The sequence below is a fragment of the Melanostigma gelatinosum genome, assembly GCF_949748355.1.
Source record: "Melanostigma gelatinosum genome assembly, chromosome: 7".
Classification (NCBI taxonomy): domain Eukaryota; kingdom Metazoa; phylum Chordata; class Actinopteri; order Perciformes; family Zoarcidae; genus Melanostigma; species Melanostigma gelatinosum.
Window position 1 is genome coordinate 16,843,363 of NC_136640.1, and position 14,016 is coordinate 16,857,378.

At 41.3% G+C, this 14,016-nt stretch overlaps 2 protein-coding genes across 2 annotated transcripts; both read right to left on the minus strand.

The window, feature by feature from the left end:
* Positions 1–1,485: 1,485 nt before the first annotated feature.
* Positions 1,486–2,822, minus strand: LOC306780187 (odorant receptor 131-2-like; the record flags this gene model as incomplete). Its single annotated transcript, XM_079272446.1, has 2 exons — positions 2,726–2,822; positions 1,486–2,468 (listed from the first exon to the last, which is right to left on the minus strand). The coding sequence occupies exon 2, from the start codon at positions 2,452–2,454 to the stop codon at positions 1,486–1,488; it is 969 nt and encodes a 322-aa protein (XP_079128572.1). The 5' UTR covers positions 2,455–2,468; positions 2,726–2,822.
* An 8,473-nt stretch (positions 2,823–11,295) lies between these two features.
* LOC306779959 (odorant receptor 131-2-like) lies at positions 11,296–12,632 on the minus strand (the record flags this gene model as incomplete). The annotated part of the gene is made up of 2 exons (XM_079272095.1): positions 12,536–12,632; positions 11,296–12,278 (listed from the first exon to the last, which is right to left on the minus strand). The coding sequence occupies exon 2, from the start codon at positions 12,262–12,264 to the stop codon at positions 11,296–11,298; it is 969 nt and encodes a 322-aa protein (XP_079128221.1). The 5' UTR covers positions 12,265–12,278; positions 12,536–12,632.
* Between the last annotated feature and the right edge of the window lie 1,384 nt (positions 12,633–14,016).

A 14,016-nucleotide genomic window follows, 5' to 3' on the forward strand; every position in this document is an offset into this window, starting at 1 on the left:
TTCTTTTGACTTATGTTTTGATGCTTTTAATGGTTTTATGTGAAGCACTTTGAATTACCTTGTTGTTGAAATGTGCTATACAAATAAACTTGCCTTGCCTTGCCTTGCCTTACAGCAAGCAGGTTTATTTGCACTATTAATAACAGCAATACATAAAACTTCCTGGAGTTAGGGTCCAGCGGCAGTTTGTGGGGGCTGTTTCAGATTAAACGCGCTTCACATGCAGTTTGAGCTCAATTGTTTCATGCAAATGGATTAAACCAGGGTATACTTTATGCACCAATTCAATTTATTTTTATTTGTTTAAAGTGATTGATTAGGGTAAATCATTTGCTAAAAAAAGAAAGAAAAGGTTAGATGCATTAGGTATTGAGTTTGGAGTCAGTGCGACACCTGCAGGTGAATGCTTTGTACAACAACCAAACTGATATTTTAGAGCTGCACAGTAAAGACCTTTTGACTGACTTCATTGTTGTGCGGAATCTTGAAAAATATCAGAGAGAACAAACTGTAAATGATTGCTGTTCAGTGTTTATAAATATTAAATATAATGTGATGCGCTATTAAGTAACACAACAATGAAGTATATAATGGATTTAAAGTTAACCACACAAACTCACACTTTTCTCATATCATTGTATAATTGACTTGGTGATAAGCCTGCACCATAAATATGTATAAATATCATCACCATCCATATGTATACTTACAGAAAACAGGAGACTTGTAACACAATTTTGACAAATTTTATCAGCAATAAAAATAGTGTTTATGACTTCAAACAACAGTTTTGCACCAGGGAAAAACACATTGATTTGTTCATAAAAATATCAGTGTACTAATCTGCATTAATCTGCAAACCTTTTGTTATTTTAGGGTTTACGAATATGTGTAATACAGTCCAATCACAATGGATTACAGAAGGCCTGAAGCATAAACTGCAACCCAGTCACACAGTCCTGCATGAGCATGCTTATTGCTTATTGACAGAATGAGAGGTTGGATCCCAGCAGCAGCTGTTTGACATTATGTAAAGTACCTTGAATTCACTCACTGAATTTAGTAATCTTTATTGATGCTGCTGGCACAGAAATATGAGCACTGCCTGGTTTATGTTGAACAGCAATAGTGACAGCATTTCCTGCAGGTCTGATGGTGCTGGCTGAACCTCTACATAAAAGGATTTAACGGCTTCCTGCATGCTAAATACATTGTCAAATGAATCCACTTTTCCCACTTCGTTCAACAGCAATACATAACTCATATTGCTGACTGCAGCAGACAATAAAAAATATCGTTAATTGCTACTTTTGTTAATACATTGAAGACTTTTCAATACTTTCTAAGGCCTTTTTTGAGGAAACAGTACACAGTGCTTTTTAAAACTTTACAGGACATTCAGAAAAATTGTTTAAAAATCCCAAATACATCTTTTAACATCCGTGCATTAGGTTTGAGAGCTCTGTCAAAACTACATCAGCCAGTTCAAGAAGCAGACAGGTTGTCCTGAAGCTTGCCTCTCTCGCCGGGTTTGACTTTGTTTGAGCAGCAGAGAATTGTCTTCCTGATGCTGTCCCTGAGATTCTGATCTCTAAAGCCGTAGATGAGCGGGCTGAGAAAGCGTGGAGTGAGGATGAAACAGAAATAATTAAAAAAGGCAATGTCCTCTGGTAGCCAGTTGACATGCAACGCTAAGAAAGTTTCAGTGATGGGGTGAGTGAAGGCCAAAATGCACAGCAGCAGCTGAAAGCCGTGTAGCAGCACCGTGTGCATGGCTTTGCTCACAGACACTTTGTCCTGTCTCAGCTTCCTTGTTTCCAGCAGGATTCTAACATATGTAAAGAGGATGACAACAGCCACGACTGCAAAAAAGAGAATATATATACCAAGTTGGAACAAAGCCTGGACTGGAGATGTTGTGACAATGTTATATTTGCAAAGCACAGCGGTGGAGAGGATATCCATTGCAGCATAATCCCTCGCAACGATGGAGTACGTAACAATAGGGTAGATACAGCTGATAAGCCACACGGACAGAATAATTATCCAGATACGGTCTGAGCGCCAGGCGGCCGGGCACTGCAGCGGATAGAAGATGGCAACATAGCGCTCCAGACACATGGTGGCCAGGATTAAAGGTGTGTTCTGGAACGTGGCAGTAGAAAGGAATAGCAGAGGAACACAGTAGGCAATAGACAATTTCACCTGGCCCATGACAAACAGGAAGAGCAGCACAGAGGACAAGAGCTGGAGAATGTCATTAGTCAGCATGTAGGCAAACAGGATGTAACGGGTGGAGTCCAGGTACTGCCTGTGAGATGCAAAGATGTGCAGCATGGCAGCAATGAAGTAGAGGAAGATGCAGAAGACTGGGATAACCACACACACCTTGATGATCACAGACAGGCTGTTGTAGGTAGTTGCATTGCCTGGAAATTCAGTCAAATTATGCATTTTTCAACTGGGCACTAGAGCCAACCTGTTAAAGAGAAATAAGTTTAATGTCAAGACACCCCTAAAATACATCCTAAAATATACAGGTATTTTTTGATAATTTAATTAGGATTAGAATACGCATAGAATTGAGCTAATAACGTAAAATAGCAACACAAATGCTTGATAATTGAGAAACAAACTTCACAAAACAACAAAACATACTATTTTGTATTTTTCTATATTTGCACTTTAACTTACACATTCAACCTTCAGAATAAAAGAGCCTTACACTCACCTAAGACTGTCTTCATCAGTCAGAAGAAAAGCTTTGGATTGCTGTACTTCTTATCATACAGCTTAAATGTACAACATCTCTGGGATGTTCTGCCTCTTATCTCAAGTGTTTGGCCCAATTCCTCCAGAGACACATTATTTACGTGCTATCGTCATGCAGCATGACGTTTCTCATTGATGAAGATTTCAGTGGGGATATGGGATCCTGTTGCAGTATGGAAGCAGTTCAGCAGACAAGTTCACAATCTATGATATGAAAATAACCTGTTTTGATTAAAGGGGCCCCTATAAAAGCAAAGCCTTATTTTTCAGCTGACATCTAATAATCCCATGCGTACTCTTTTTAAGTATCAAACAACCTTTCATTGTTGAAGACTACTTTATTACTCGGTCTTAATTTTTTTAAACTCAGCAACCAATCTACTTCCTGTTTACACCGTCACGCGCATGCCCAGTGTACGTTAATGGCAGCGATGGGCAGTGTTTCTATTACTTGTATTTGAAATACGTATTTCAATTACTTTTGAGTATTTTGTAATTTGTATTTGATAGGGCCGATAAAAATCGAACGTAATTTGTAACAAAATACTTTAGAGTGGAGTAATTTTGGATTTAAAATACTCAATACACTTTCTCCACGAATCAAAAAACAGTTCACGAGTTCAGTCTTCAAGTTCAACAGATTGTCTGTCAAGTTAAATATTTTATCTGAGTGTGACAGATATCAACTAGCTTGATGTATAATTGATGGCTGGGTCTGGCTACATAGCCTAATGCAGGGGTGCCCACACTTTTTCGGCTTGCGAGCTACTTTTAAAATGACCAAGTCAAAATGATCTCCTTATAAAATGCTGAATATCACACACACACCCACACACACACACACACACACACAATTAGTATACTTTATATTTACAATATATGTTGGCGTTGTCACGGGAGTTCACAGGTAGGACCCAAACACAAGACCACAGGAGACAGAAGTTAATATTCACAGGTTTTATTTAGACTGTGTGAAGGTGTGGAGCCCGTGGTCCGACACCCGAGTGGCAGATCGACGGTGTGAGGCCCGTGGCTCGACACCGGAGGGCTGGCAGCTTGACGGCGATTGTAGTCCGTTTAACACCAGGCGGGCAGAGCGGCGGAGTGTAATCCGTAGACCACAAGGAGGGCAGAGCGGCGGAGTGTAATCCATAAACACAAGGAGGGCAGAGGACGCCACGGGGTTTCAGCGGGTGAAAAACGGTATGACCTGACAACCCCAGACTGCAGGACCAGAGTTTATATAGAGACAGGAGACTCATTCGTGGGCCCTGAGTCTGGTGTGTCAGGCTGCAGGAGGTGATCGGCTGGAGTGTCCTCAGCTGTGCACAATCAAGGGTGCGGCCATGGGAGGTGTCTGGTCAGACAGGGATCCTGGATCCTGACAGGCGTACCTTGCATAACTGCATGAACCCTTATGGCACAATTCAATTCTGTACATTTTTGGTCATTACCTTACTCTGATGACTTGCACTGAATGGGATTGGCCAGAGTTGCATAGTCCGGACAGTAGCTGCTGGTAGCCACCTCAAGCAGACTTCAAATGATCATCAGTCATGGTGGAACGGTGTCTGGACTTAATGTTCTTCATGTGGGAAAAGGCTGACTCACATAAATGAGTAGAGCCGAATAATGCAGTCAAAACGGTATCACATGTCCTCATGTTTGGGTACTTTTCCTCTGTGGGAAAACTGTCCATGAGCCCTGGACTTCAGCTGAATGTCAGCTTGCAGTGTCAACATCTCATCCTCCACTCCAGACGAGTTCAGGTGAAACAGCGTTGCAATTTTTGATGTGAGTAAATCAACCTCAATATCTTCCCGAAATGTGCAGCACATTGTTGTAAATTGTTTGAGTTGCATGTTTACTTTTATTGTGAAGTGCCTGAAACAGGAAGTGCTTTTACTGTGAAGAGCGAGAAGTAGCATGGTACGTGTCTGCTTCACAATGATGATGCGGGAAAACCCTATATGTCGGGTGCAAGAGTGCGCTCTGTTTACTCGAACAGTTGTAATACTACAGTTTCAGAAGTAAACGTGTTCTGTTCAAAACCAGACGTGTCTTGGTCGCCAATTAGAAGCTCCACTTCACAACACACATAAGTGTAGCAACTGGCTCGAGTAAAGCAAAGTCTCGAAAGCGTTTGTCAAACTCTGACAGACGCTTGTCAATCTGCTCTGTGTAGCGCGGACTGTCAAGTTACGCACACGCCTTCCGTTGAGTCTCCAGCTCTGACGCGAGGTTTTGGAAGTTTCCCAAATCATGGCGCTGCAGCTTTAGCTTCTTTAGTTGAAATAAATTGGAAGGCTAACTAATTAGCTCGCCGGAGTTTTATATTAGCTCACGCGGTTGACCGTGCATACGTGGTGACCCGTGTGTTAGAAAATCAAGTGGCAAATGCCATGCGGACATCTCATTTTTTTTTAATCGTCTCAGCCCCCTGTGTCACGGTGTGTGGTACATCTCACTCGGGTCAGAATGCCCATATTTGATTGGCTGAGCTGCATCACGTGATGTGATTCACTACCCGACTAAGCCTCTGCTGTTAAGTTTCGTTTCACGATAGTCACGTGCTCGCCCACTGACCAATCACAGCGCACTCTGCACCTCGCGGCAGAGCTGCACATGGACACTGAGCTGCACGTAATGCTGACGTCATTATAGGCCGGCTAGCAGGCGCTGACACGTCAAAGAATACGCCCAACATGTCAAACTAAAGATCTGATTGGTTGAACACTGACAATCAACAATATCGTCCCCATTCACTGAAACTGCACATGGATGCACTTGTGAGTTTGCAGGCCTCGGGCCTCTGTTCTTACATAGAGACACAGGTGAAATCTGATTGGATAAAAGATCTACTTAAAACAAGCTGCACTGGAAGCAGAACAACTGAGGAAGACAGTAGCTGTGCAATGAGAACATAAGATAATGGGAAAAATATTTTTATAAATTATAATACATGTAGTGTATTTAAGAAAAATTATTAAATTATAAAATAGATGTAGCGTTGTGATTCTGTTTAGGCCAGCAGAGAAGGCCTTGCAGGCCCTGATGGCCCACCACTGAGTTATGCTGTATCTTCTCAATGTGAATGTCATAATGCCATATCAATTACTGGCAGATAATATAGTTCACAGTTAGCCAGGCTATGACAGTAGATGTCCATTTGTTCAAAAAACTAAAAAACATTAAATATCCAATATATTTTATTTGAAAGGCATATTATGAAAGTATTCTTAGTTTTATTACTTCATACATTTTACAGTTGGCCAGGTGGACAACATGTCTCAGCAAGATGATGTTCAAGAAGGACCATCAACAAGCACAGATGTGCTTAGTTACACTGACATTCTGTGACTGTTCTTCCTTTGTGTGGGCTTCACCAGAGCTTTGTGTACATTATATATAATTATATTATATTATTATTATATTATATAGCCCAAACATGAATGCTCTGCTGTACCAAATTGTGAGAAAACGGAAAATCCAGAAAAAAAGCGTTTCCTGTATTTTAAATACAAAATACATGTATTGTATTTTGTTACATTTTCTGGCACCAGTATTTTGTATTTTATTTTGATACATTTATTTGAGGGGTATTTTGTATTTTCTAAGACACAGCTAAGACACAGCTAACTAGCATAACCAGGCCTACCAAGAAACAGGAGGACAGAGCAGATCATGAATCTTATGTGACTGACTGGCCTGCACTAGCACACGGGCAGAACTCCTCCTCAACCCCTGCACCCAGACGGACAAAGCCAAGGACAGCTAAGGAAAGTAAAACCTGTAAAATACCTCCACAACAACCAAGCCTACAACTTCAAAACAGATTTGCTCCATTGTCGCAGGATCATAAATCTCCATCTGATGACCTGGATAAGCAGCTATCTCCTCAAAGCAGGGTAAGAACTGAGAGTAAATGTGAGAAAAGGCCGCAGGCAAAGCTAGTGACTGGGCCTGAGACTCTGATTGTTGGTGACTATGCTGTAAAAGATGTCAGAAAACTGTGCAGCAAGAACACCAAAATACTCTGCTTTCCGAAAGATATGGTCTCTGACATGAGAGACAAATTCCTGGACATCGTGGCTGACTATCCCACAGCGAAAAACATCATCGTGCATACAGGAAGCTGTGATATTGTGAAACAACAGTCTGAAGTTCTAAAGCGAGACTTTATTGATCTGTTAAACACAGTCAGCTCTGTCAAGGCTGAGGTGTTTATCAGTGGCCCTCTTCCACCAGTCAGAGGAGGAGATGAAGGATTCAGCAGGCTGTTTGCACTGAACAGATGGCTGTCAACTGCATGTGCTGACCATTCAGTACATTTTATCAACAATTTCTACCTTTTCTGGGAGCGCAGACATCTTTTTGCAGCGCATGGAATTTGCCTGAACAAGTCAGGGGTTAAACTGTTTACCTCGAACCTGTTTTTCTCCCTGCGTCACCCGTCTGTCCCTACTGCCAAGGACAAGATACAAGAGGAGTCTAAACACAAGATAACCACACAGCATCGCCATGGAGACCTTACGGGAAGGATGCCCCCGCATAACGACAGTCAAAATGAGGAGTCTCCAACCTCATCATCAGGTACCGCCTTCGCCTCCGGTATCCCACTTTCCCTACCCTTCCTAGACGAGGAGTCTTTACCTCCCTACCCAGCACCTACTTCCACCCCCCAAATTCCATCCAGGTCCCTTTCCTCTCTCACACTCTCCCCATCCTCCCCCCACCTGGAGTTCACTGACCGCATGAAAGAGCTGGTCATTGCTGGAACCAAACACACTCCTCGCCCCACTCCTCGACGGTTCCACAACCATCCTCTGTCTCCCCTACATGATAACGGAAATAATTGATATCTTCTGGGTCCAGGCTACAAGGCTAATGACACCAATGACTCTCTCCAGGAAAGGTCGGGGCCCTGTATGCAGCTAGCCGTCTCAATTCCTGTCCTGCAAGTTTATAGAAAAAGAAAGGTGAGGCTGCGAAGAAACAACAGTAAACCTGCAAACTTATCAAACTTAGCATATATTCCTCATCAGCCTGTTCAAATAAATTGGGCAAAGAAAGCTTTAACCACATTAAACTTAGCTTTATTAAATGTCAGGTCTCTGTCAGAAAAAACATTTTTAATCAATTATTTTATTGTTAGGCACAAACTGGACATTTTGTTTTTAACTGAAACTTGGTTAAATCAAGATAACAGTGCAGCTGTTCTTATTGAATCAACAGCTCACAACTTCAGTTTCATGAGTGAAACAAGAGCGCATAAGAAAGGAGGTGGAGTTGCTATTTTATTTAATGATTATCTTCAATGCAAGCAGATGTCCTTTGGTCATTTTAGTTCTTTTGAATATGTGGCTCTGAATTCCACTTAAGCTTTATTCCTAAACATTTACAGACCGCCTAAATACTGTGCAACCTTCTTTGATGAGTTTACTGAACTGCTGTCTGTAATCTGTATTGATTTTGACTGTGTTGTAACTAAATAAATTGTAAACACATCCCTTCTCTCAGGTGTCTTCCCACAAGCCCTAACAACTGCAGTTCTTAAACCGCTCCTAAAGAAGGCTAGTTTAGACTCCGCAACAATGAAAAATTATAGGCCAATATCAAACCTCCCATTTTTAAGTAAAATAATTGAAAAAGCGGTTTTCCAACAGCTGACCAACTTCTTGACCGTAAATAACTGCTTTGATGTTTTCCAGTCAGGCTTTCGACAGCACCACAGCACTGAAACTGCTCTTGTTAAGGTTTTCAACGACATCCACTGAAACATAGACAATGGCAGAAGTTCAGTCTTAGTATTACTGGATCTCAGTGCTGCATTCGACACGGTCGACCATGCCATACTCCTAGAAAGACTAAAAATCTGGGTGGGACTCTCTGGCACAGCACTTAACTGGTTTGAATCCTACTTGAGGGACCGAGAATACTTTGTGTCTGTAGCTAATTACACATCAGAGCTGACTAAAATTACATGTGGTGTTCCCCATGGTTCAATACTGGGGCCTCTTCTGTTCAACATCTACATGCTTCCACTAGCTCAGATTATGGAAAACAACAAAGTGTGTTATCATAATTATGCAGACGACACACAAATCTACATAACTATGTCACCAGGGGACTATAATCCCATACAAGGGCTGGGTAACTGCATTGAACAAATCAACAACTGGATGTGCCAGAATTTTCCTCAATTAAACAAAGATACAACAGAAGTAATTGTTTTTGGTACCAAGGACGAACAATTGAAAATCACCGCTCAGCTTCAATCACTGATGTTAAAACCCACAAACCAAGCCAGAAATCTAGGTGTAGTTATGGATTCAGACCTCAACCTGAACAGCCAAATCAAGACAATTACAAAATCAACCTACTATCACCTGAAGAATATATCAAGGATTAGAGGACTTATGTCTCAACAGGATTTGGAAAAACTTGTCCACGCATTTATCTTCAGCAGACTGGACTACTGTAACGGTGTGTTTACAGGTCTCTGTAAAAAGTCCGTCAGAAAGCTGCAGCTGATTCAGAACGCTGCAGCTCGAGTCCTCACTAAGACCAGGAGGGTGGATCACATCACTCCAGTTCTAATGTCTTTGCACTGGCTTCCTGTCCAACAAAGAATTGACTTTAAAATCCTGCTGTTGGTTTACAAAGCACTGAATGGTTTAGGGCCAAAATACATCTCTGATCTGCTGCTACCTTATGAACCATCCCGACCCCTCAGGTCGTCTGGGACCGGTCTACTTTCTGTTCCCAGAGTCAGAACTAAACATGGAGAAGCAGCGTTCAGTTTTTCTGCTCCACATATCTGGAACAAAGTCCCAGAAAGCTGCAGGTCTGCTGAGACCCTCAGCTCATTTAAATCAAGATTGAAGACCTTTCTGTTTGCTGCTGCCTTTAATTGAACCACATTCAATTCATATATTAATCAATTTCCTGCATTTCTGCATTTTACTACTGCATTTTATTTCTTGCACTGTTTTTTAATGTTTTAATGAATGTTCTTAATTGTTTTTAAATCTCATTTTCTTTTGACTTATGTTTTGATGCTTTTAATGGTTTTATGTGAAGCACTTTGAATTACCTTGTTGTTGAAATGTGCTATACAAATAAACTTGCCTTGCCTTGCCTTGCCTTACAGCAAGCAGGTTTATTTGCACTATTAATAACAGCAATACATAAAACTTCCTGGAGTTAGGGTCCAGCGGCAGTTTGTGGGGGCTGTTTCAGATTAAACGCGCTTCACATGCAGTTTGAGCTCAATTGTTTCATGCAAATGGATTAAACCAGGGTATACTTTATGCACCAATTCAATTTATTTTTATTTGTTTAAAGTGATTGATTAGGGTAAATCATTTGCTAAAAAAAGAAAGAAAAGGTTATATGCATTAGGTATTGAGTTTGGAGTCAGTGCGACACCTGCAGGTGAATGCTTTGTACAACAACCAAACTGATATTTTAGAGCTGCACAGTAAAGACCTTTTGACTGACTTCATTGTTGTGCGGAATCTTCAAAAACATCAGAGAGAACAAACTGTAAATGATTGCTGTTCAGTGTTTATAAATATTAAATATAATGTGATGCGCTATTAAGTAACACAACAATGAAGTATATAATGGATTTAAAGTTAACCACACAAACTCACACTTTTCTCATATCATTGTATAATTGACTTGGTGATAAGCCTGCACCATAAATATGTATAAATATCATCACCATCCATATGTATACTTACAGAAAACAGGAGACTTGTAACACAATTTTGACAAATTTTATCAGCAATAAAAATAGTGTTTATGACTTCAAACAACAGTTTTGCACCAGGGAAAAACACATTGATTTGTTCATAAAAATATCAGTGTACTAATCTGCATTAATCTGCAAACCTTTTGTTATTTTAGGGTTTACGAATATGTGTAATACAGTCCAATCACAATGGATTACAGAAGGCCTGAAGCATAAACTGCAACCCAGTCACACAGTCCTGCATGAGCATGCTTATTGCTTATTGACAGAATGAGAGGTTGGATCCCAGCAGCAGCTGTTTGACATTATGTAAAGTACCTTGAATTCACTCACTGAATTTAGTAATCTTTATTGATGCTGCTGGCACAGAAATATGAGCACTGCCTGGTTTATGTTGAACAGCAATAGTGACAGCATTTCCTGCAGGTCTGATGGTGCTGGCTGAACCTCTACATAAAAGGATTTAACGGCTTCCTGCATGCTAAATACATTGTCAAATGAATCCACTTTTCCCACTTCGTTCAACAGCAATACATAACTCATATTGCTGACTGCAGCAGACAATAAAAAATATCGTTAATTGCTACTTTTGTTAATACATTTAAGACTTTTCAATACTTTCTAAGGCCTTTTTTGAGGAAACAGTACACAGTGCTTTTTAAAACTTTACAGGACATTCAGAAAAATTGTTTAAAAATCCCAAATACATCTTTTAACATCCGTGCATTAGGTTTGAGAGCTCTGTCAAAACTACATCAGCCAGTTCAAGAAGCAGACAGGTTGTCCTGAAGCTTGCCTCTCTCGCCGGGTTTGACTTTGTTTGAGCAGCAGAGAATTGTCTTCCTGATGCTGTCCCTGAGATTCTGATCTCTAAAGCCGTAGATGAGCGGGCTGAGAAAGCGTGGAGTGAGGATGAAACAGAAATAATTAAAAAAGGCAATGTCCTCTGGTAGCCAGTTGACATGCAACGCTAAGAAAGTTTCAGTGATGGGGTGAGTGAAGGCCAAAATGCACAGCAGCAGCTGAAAGCCGTGTAGCAGCACCGTGTGCATGGCTTTGCTCACAGACACTTTGTCCTGTCTCAGCTTCCTTGTTTCCAGCAGGATTCTAACATATGTAAAGAGGATGACAACAGCCACGACTGCAAAAAAGAGAATATATATACCAAGTTGGAACAAAGCCTGGACTGGAGATGTTGTGACAATGTTATATTTGCAAAGCACAGCGGTGGAGAGGATATCCATTGCAGCATAATCCCTCGCAACGATGGAGTACGTAACAATAGGGTAGATACAGCTGATAAGCCACACGGACAGAATAATTATCCAGATACGGTCTGAGCGCCAGGCGGCCGGGCACTGCAGCGGATAGAAGATGGCAACATAGCGCTCCAGACACATGGTGGCCAGGATTAAAGGTGTGTTCTGGAACGTGGCAGTAGAAAGGAATAGCAGAGGAACACAGTAGGCAATAGACAATTTCACCTGGCCCATGACAAACAGGAAGAGCAGCACAGAGGACAAGAGCTGGAGAATGTCATTAGTCAGCATGTAGGCAAACAGGATGTAACGGGTGGAGTCCAGGTACTGCCTGTGAGATGCAAAGATGTGCAGCATGGCAGCAATGAAGTAGAGGAAGATGCAGAAGACTGGGATAACCACACACACCTTGATGATCACAGACAGGCTGTTGTAGGTAGTTGCATTGCCTGGAAATTCAGTCAAATTATGCATTTTTCAACTGGGCACTAGAGCCAACCTGTTAAAGAGAAATAAGTTTAATGTCAAGACACCCCTAAAATACATCCTAAAATATACAGGTATTTTTTGATAATTTAATTAGGATTAGAATACGCATAGAATTGAGCTAATAACGTAAAATAGCAACACAAATGCTTGATAATTGAGAAACAAACTTCACAAAACAACAAAACATACTATTTTGTATTTTTCTATATTTGCACTTTAACTTACACATTCAACCTTCAGAATAAAAGAGCCTTACACTCACCTAAGACTGTCTTCATCAGTCAGAAGAAAAGCTTTGGATTGCTGTACTTCTTATCATACAGCTTAAATGTACAACATCTCTGGGATGTTCTGCCTCTTATCTCAAGTGTTTGGCCCAATTCCTCCAGAGACACATTATTTACGTGCTATCGTCATGCAGCATGACGTTTCTCATTGATGAAGATTTCAGTGGGGATATGGGATCCTGTTGCAGTATGGAAGCAGTTCAGCAGACAAGTTCACAATCTATGATATGAAAATAACCTGTTTTGATTAAAGGGGCCCCTATAAAAGCAAAGCCTTATTTTTCAGCTGACATCTAATAATCCCATGCGTACTCTTTTTAAGTATCAAACAACCTTTCATTGTTGAAGACTACTTTATTACTCGTCGTAATTTTTTAAAACTCAGCAACCAATCTACTTCCTGTTTACACCGTCACGCGCATGCCCAGTGTACGTTGGGCAGTGTTTCTATTACTTGTATTTGAAATACGTATTTCAATTACTTTTGAGTATTTTGTAATTTGTATTTGATAGGGCCGATAAAAATCGAACGTAATTTGTAACAAAATACTTTAGAGTGGAGTAATTTTGGATTTAAAATACTCAATACACTTTCTCCACGAATCAAAAAACAGTTCACGAGTTCAGTCTTCAAGTTCAACAGATTGTCTGTCAAGTTAAATATTTTATCTGAGTGTGACAGATATCAACTAGCTTGATGTATAATTGATGGCTGGGTCTGGCTACATAGCCTAATGCAGGGGTGCCCACACTTTTTCGGCTTGCGAGCTACTTTTAAAATGACCAAGTCAAAATGATCTCCTTAAAAAATGCTGAATATCACACACACACCCACACACACACACACACACACACACTGAGTATACTTTATATTTACAATATATGTTGACGTTGTCACAGGAGTTCACAGGTAGGACCCAAACACAAGACCACAGGAGACAGAAGTTAATATTCACAGGTTTTATTTAGACTGTGTGAAGGTGTGGAGCCCGTGGTCCGACACCCGAGTGGCAGATCGACGGTGTGAGGCCCGTGGCACGACACCGGAGGGCTGGCAGCTTGACGGCGAGTGTAGTCCGTTTAACACCAGGCGGGCAGAGCGGCGGAGTGTAATCCGTAGACCACAAGGAGGGCAGAGCGGCGGAGTGTAATCCATAAACACAAGGAGGGCAGAGGACGCCACGGGGTTTCAGCGGGTGAAAAACGGTATGACCTGACAACCCCAGACTGCAGGACCAGAGTTTATATAGAGACAGGAGACTCATTCGTGGGCCCTGAGTCTGGTGTGTCAGGCTGCAGGAGGTGATCGGCTGGAGTGTCCTCAGCTGTGCACAATCAAGGGTGCGGCCATGGGAGGTGTCTGGTCAGACAGGGATCCTGGATCCTGACAGGCGTACCTTGCATAACTGCATGAACCCTTATGGCACAATTCAATTCTGTACATTTTTGG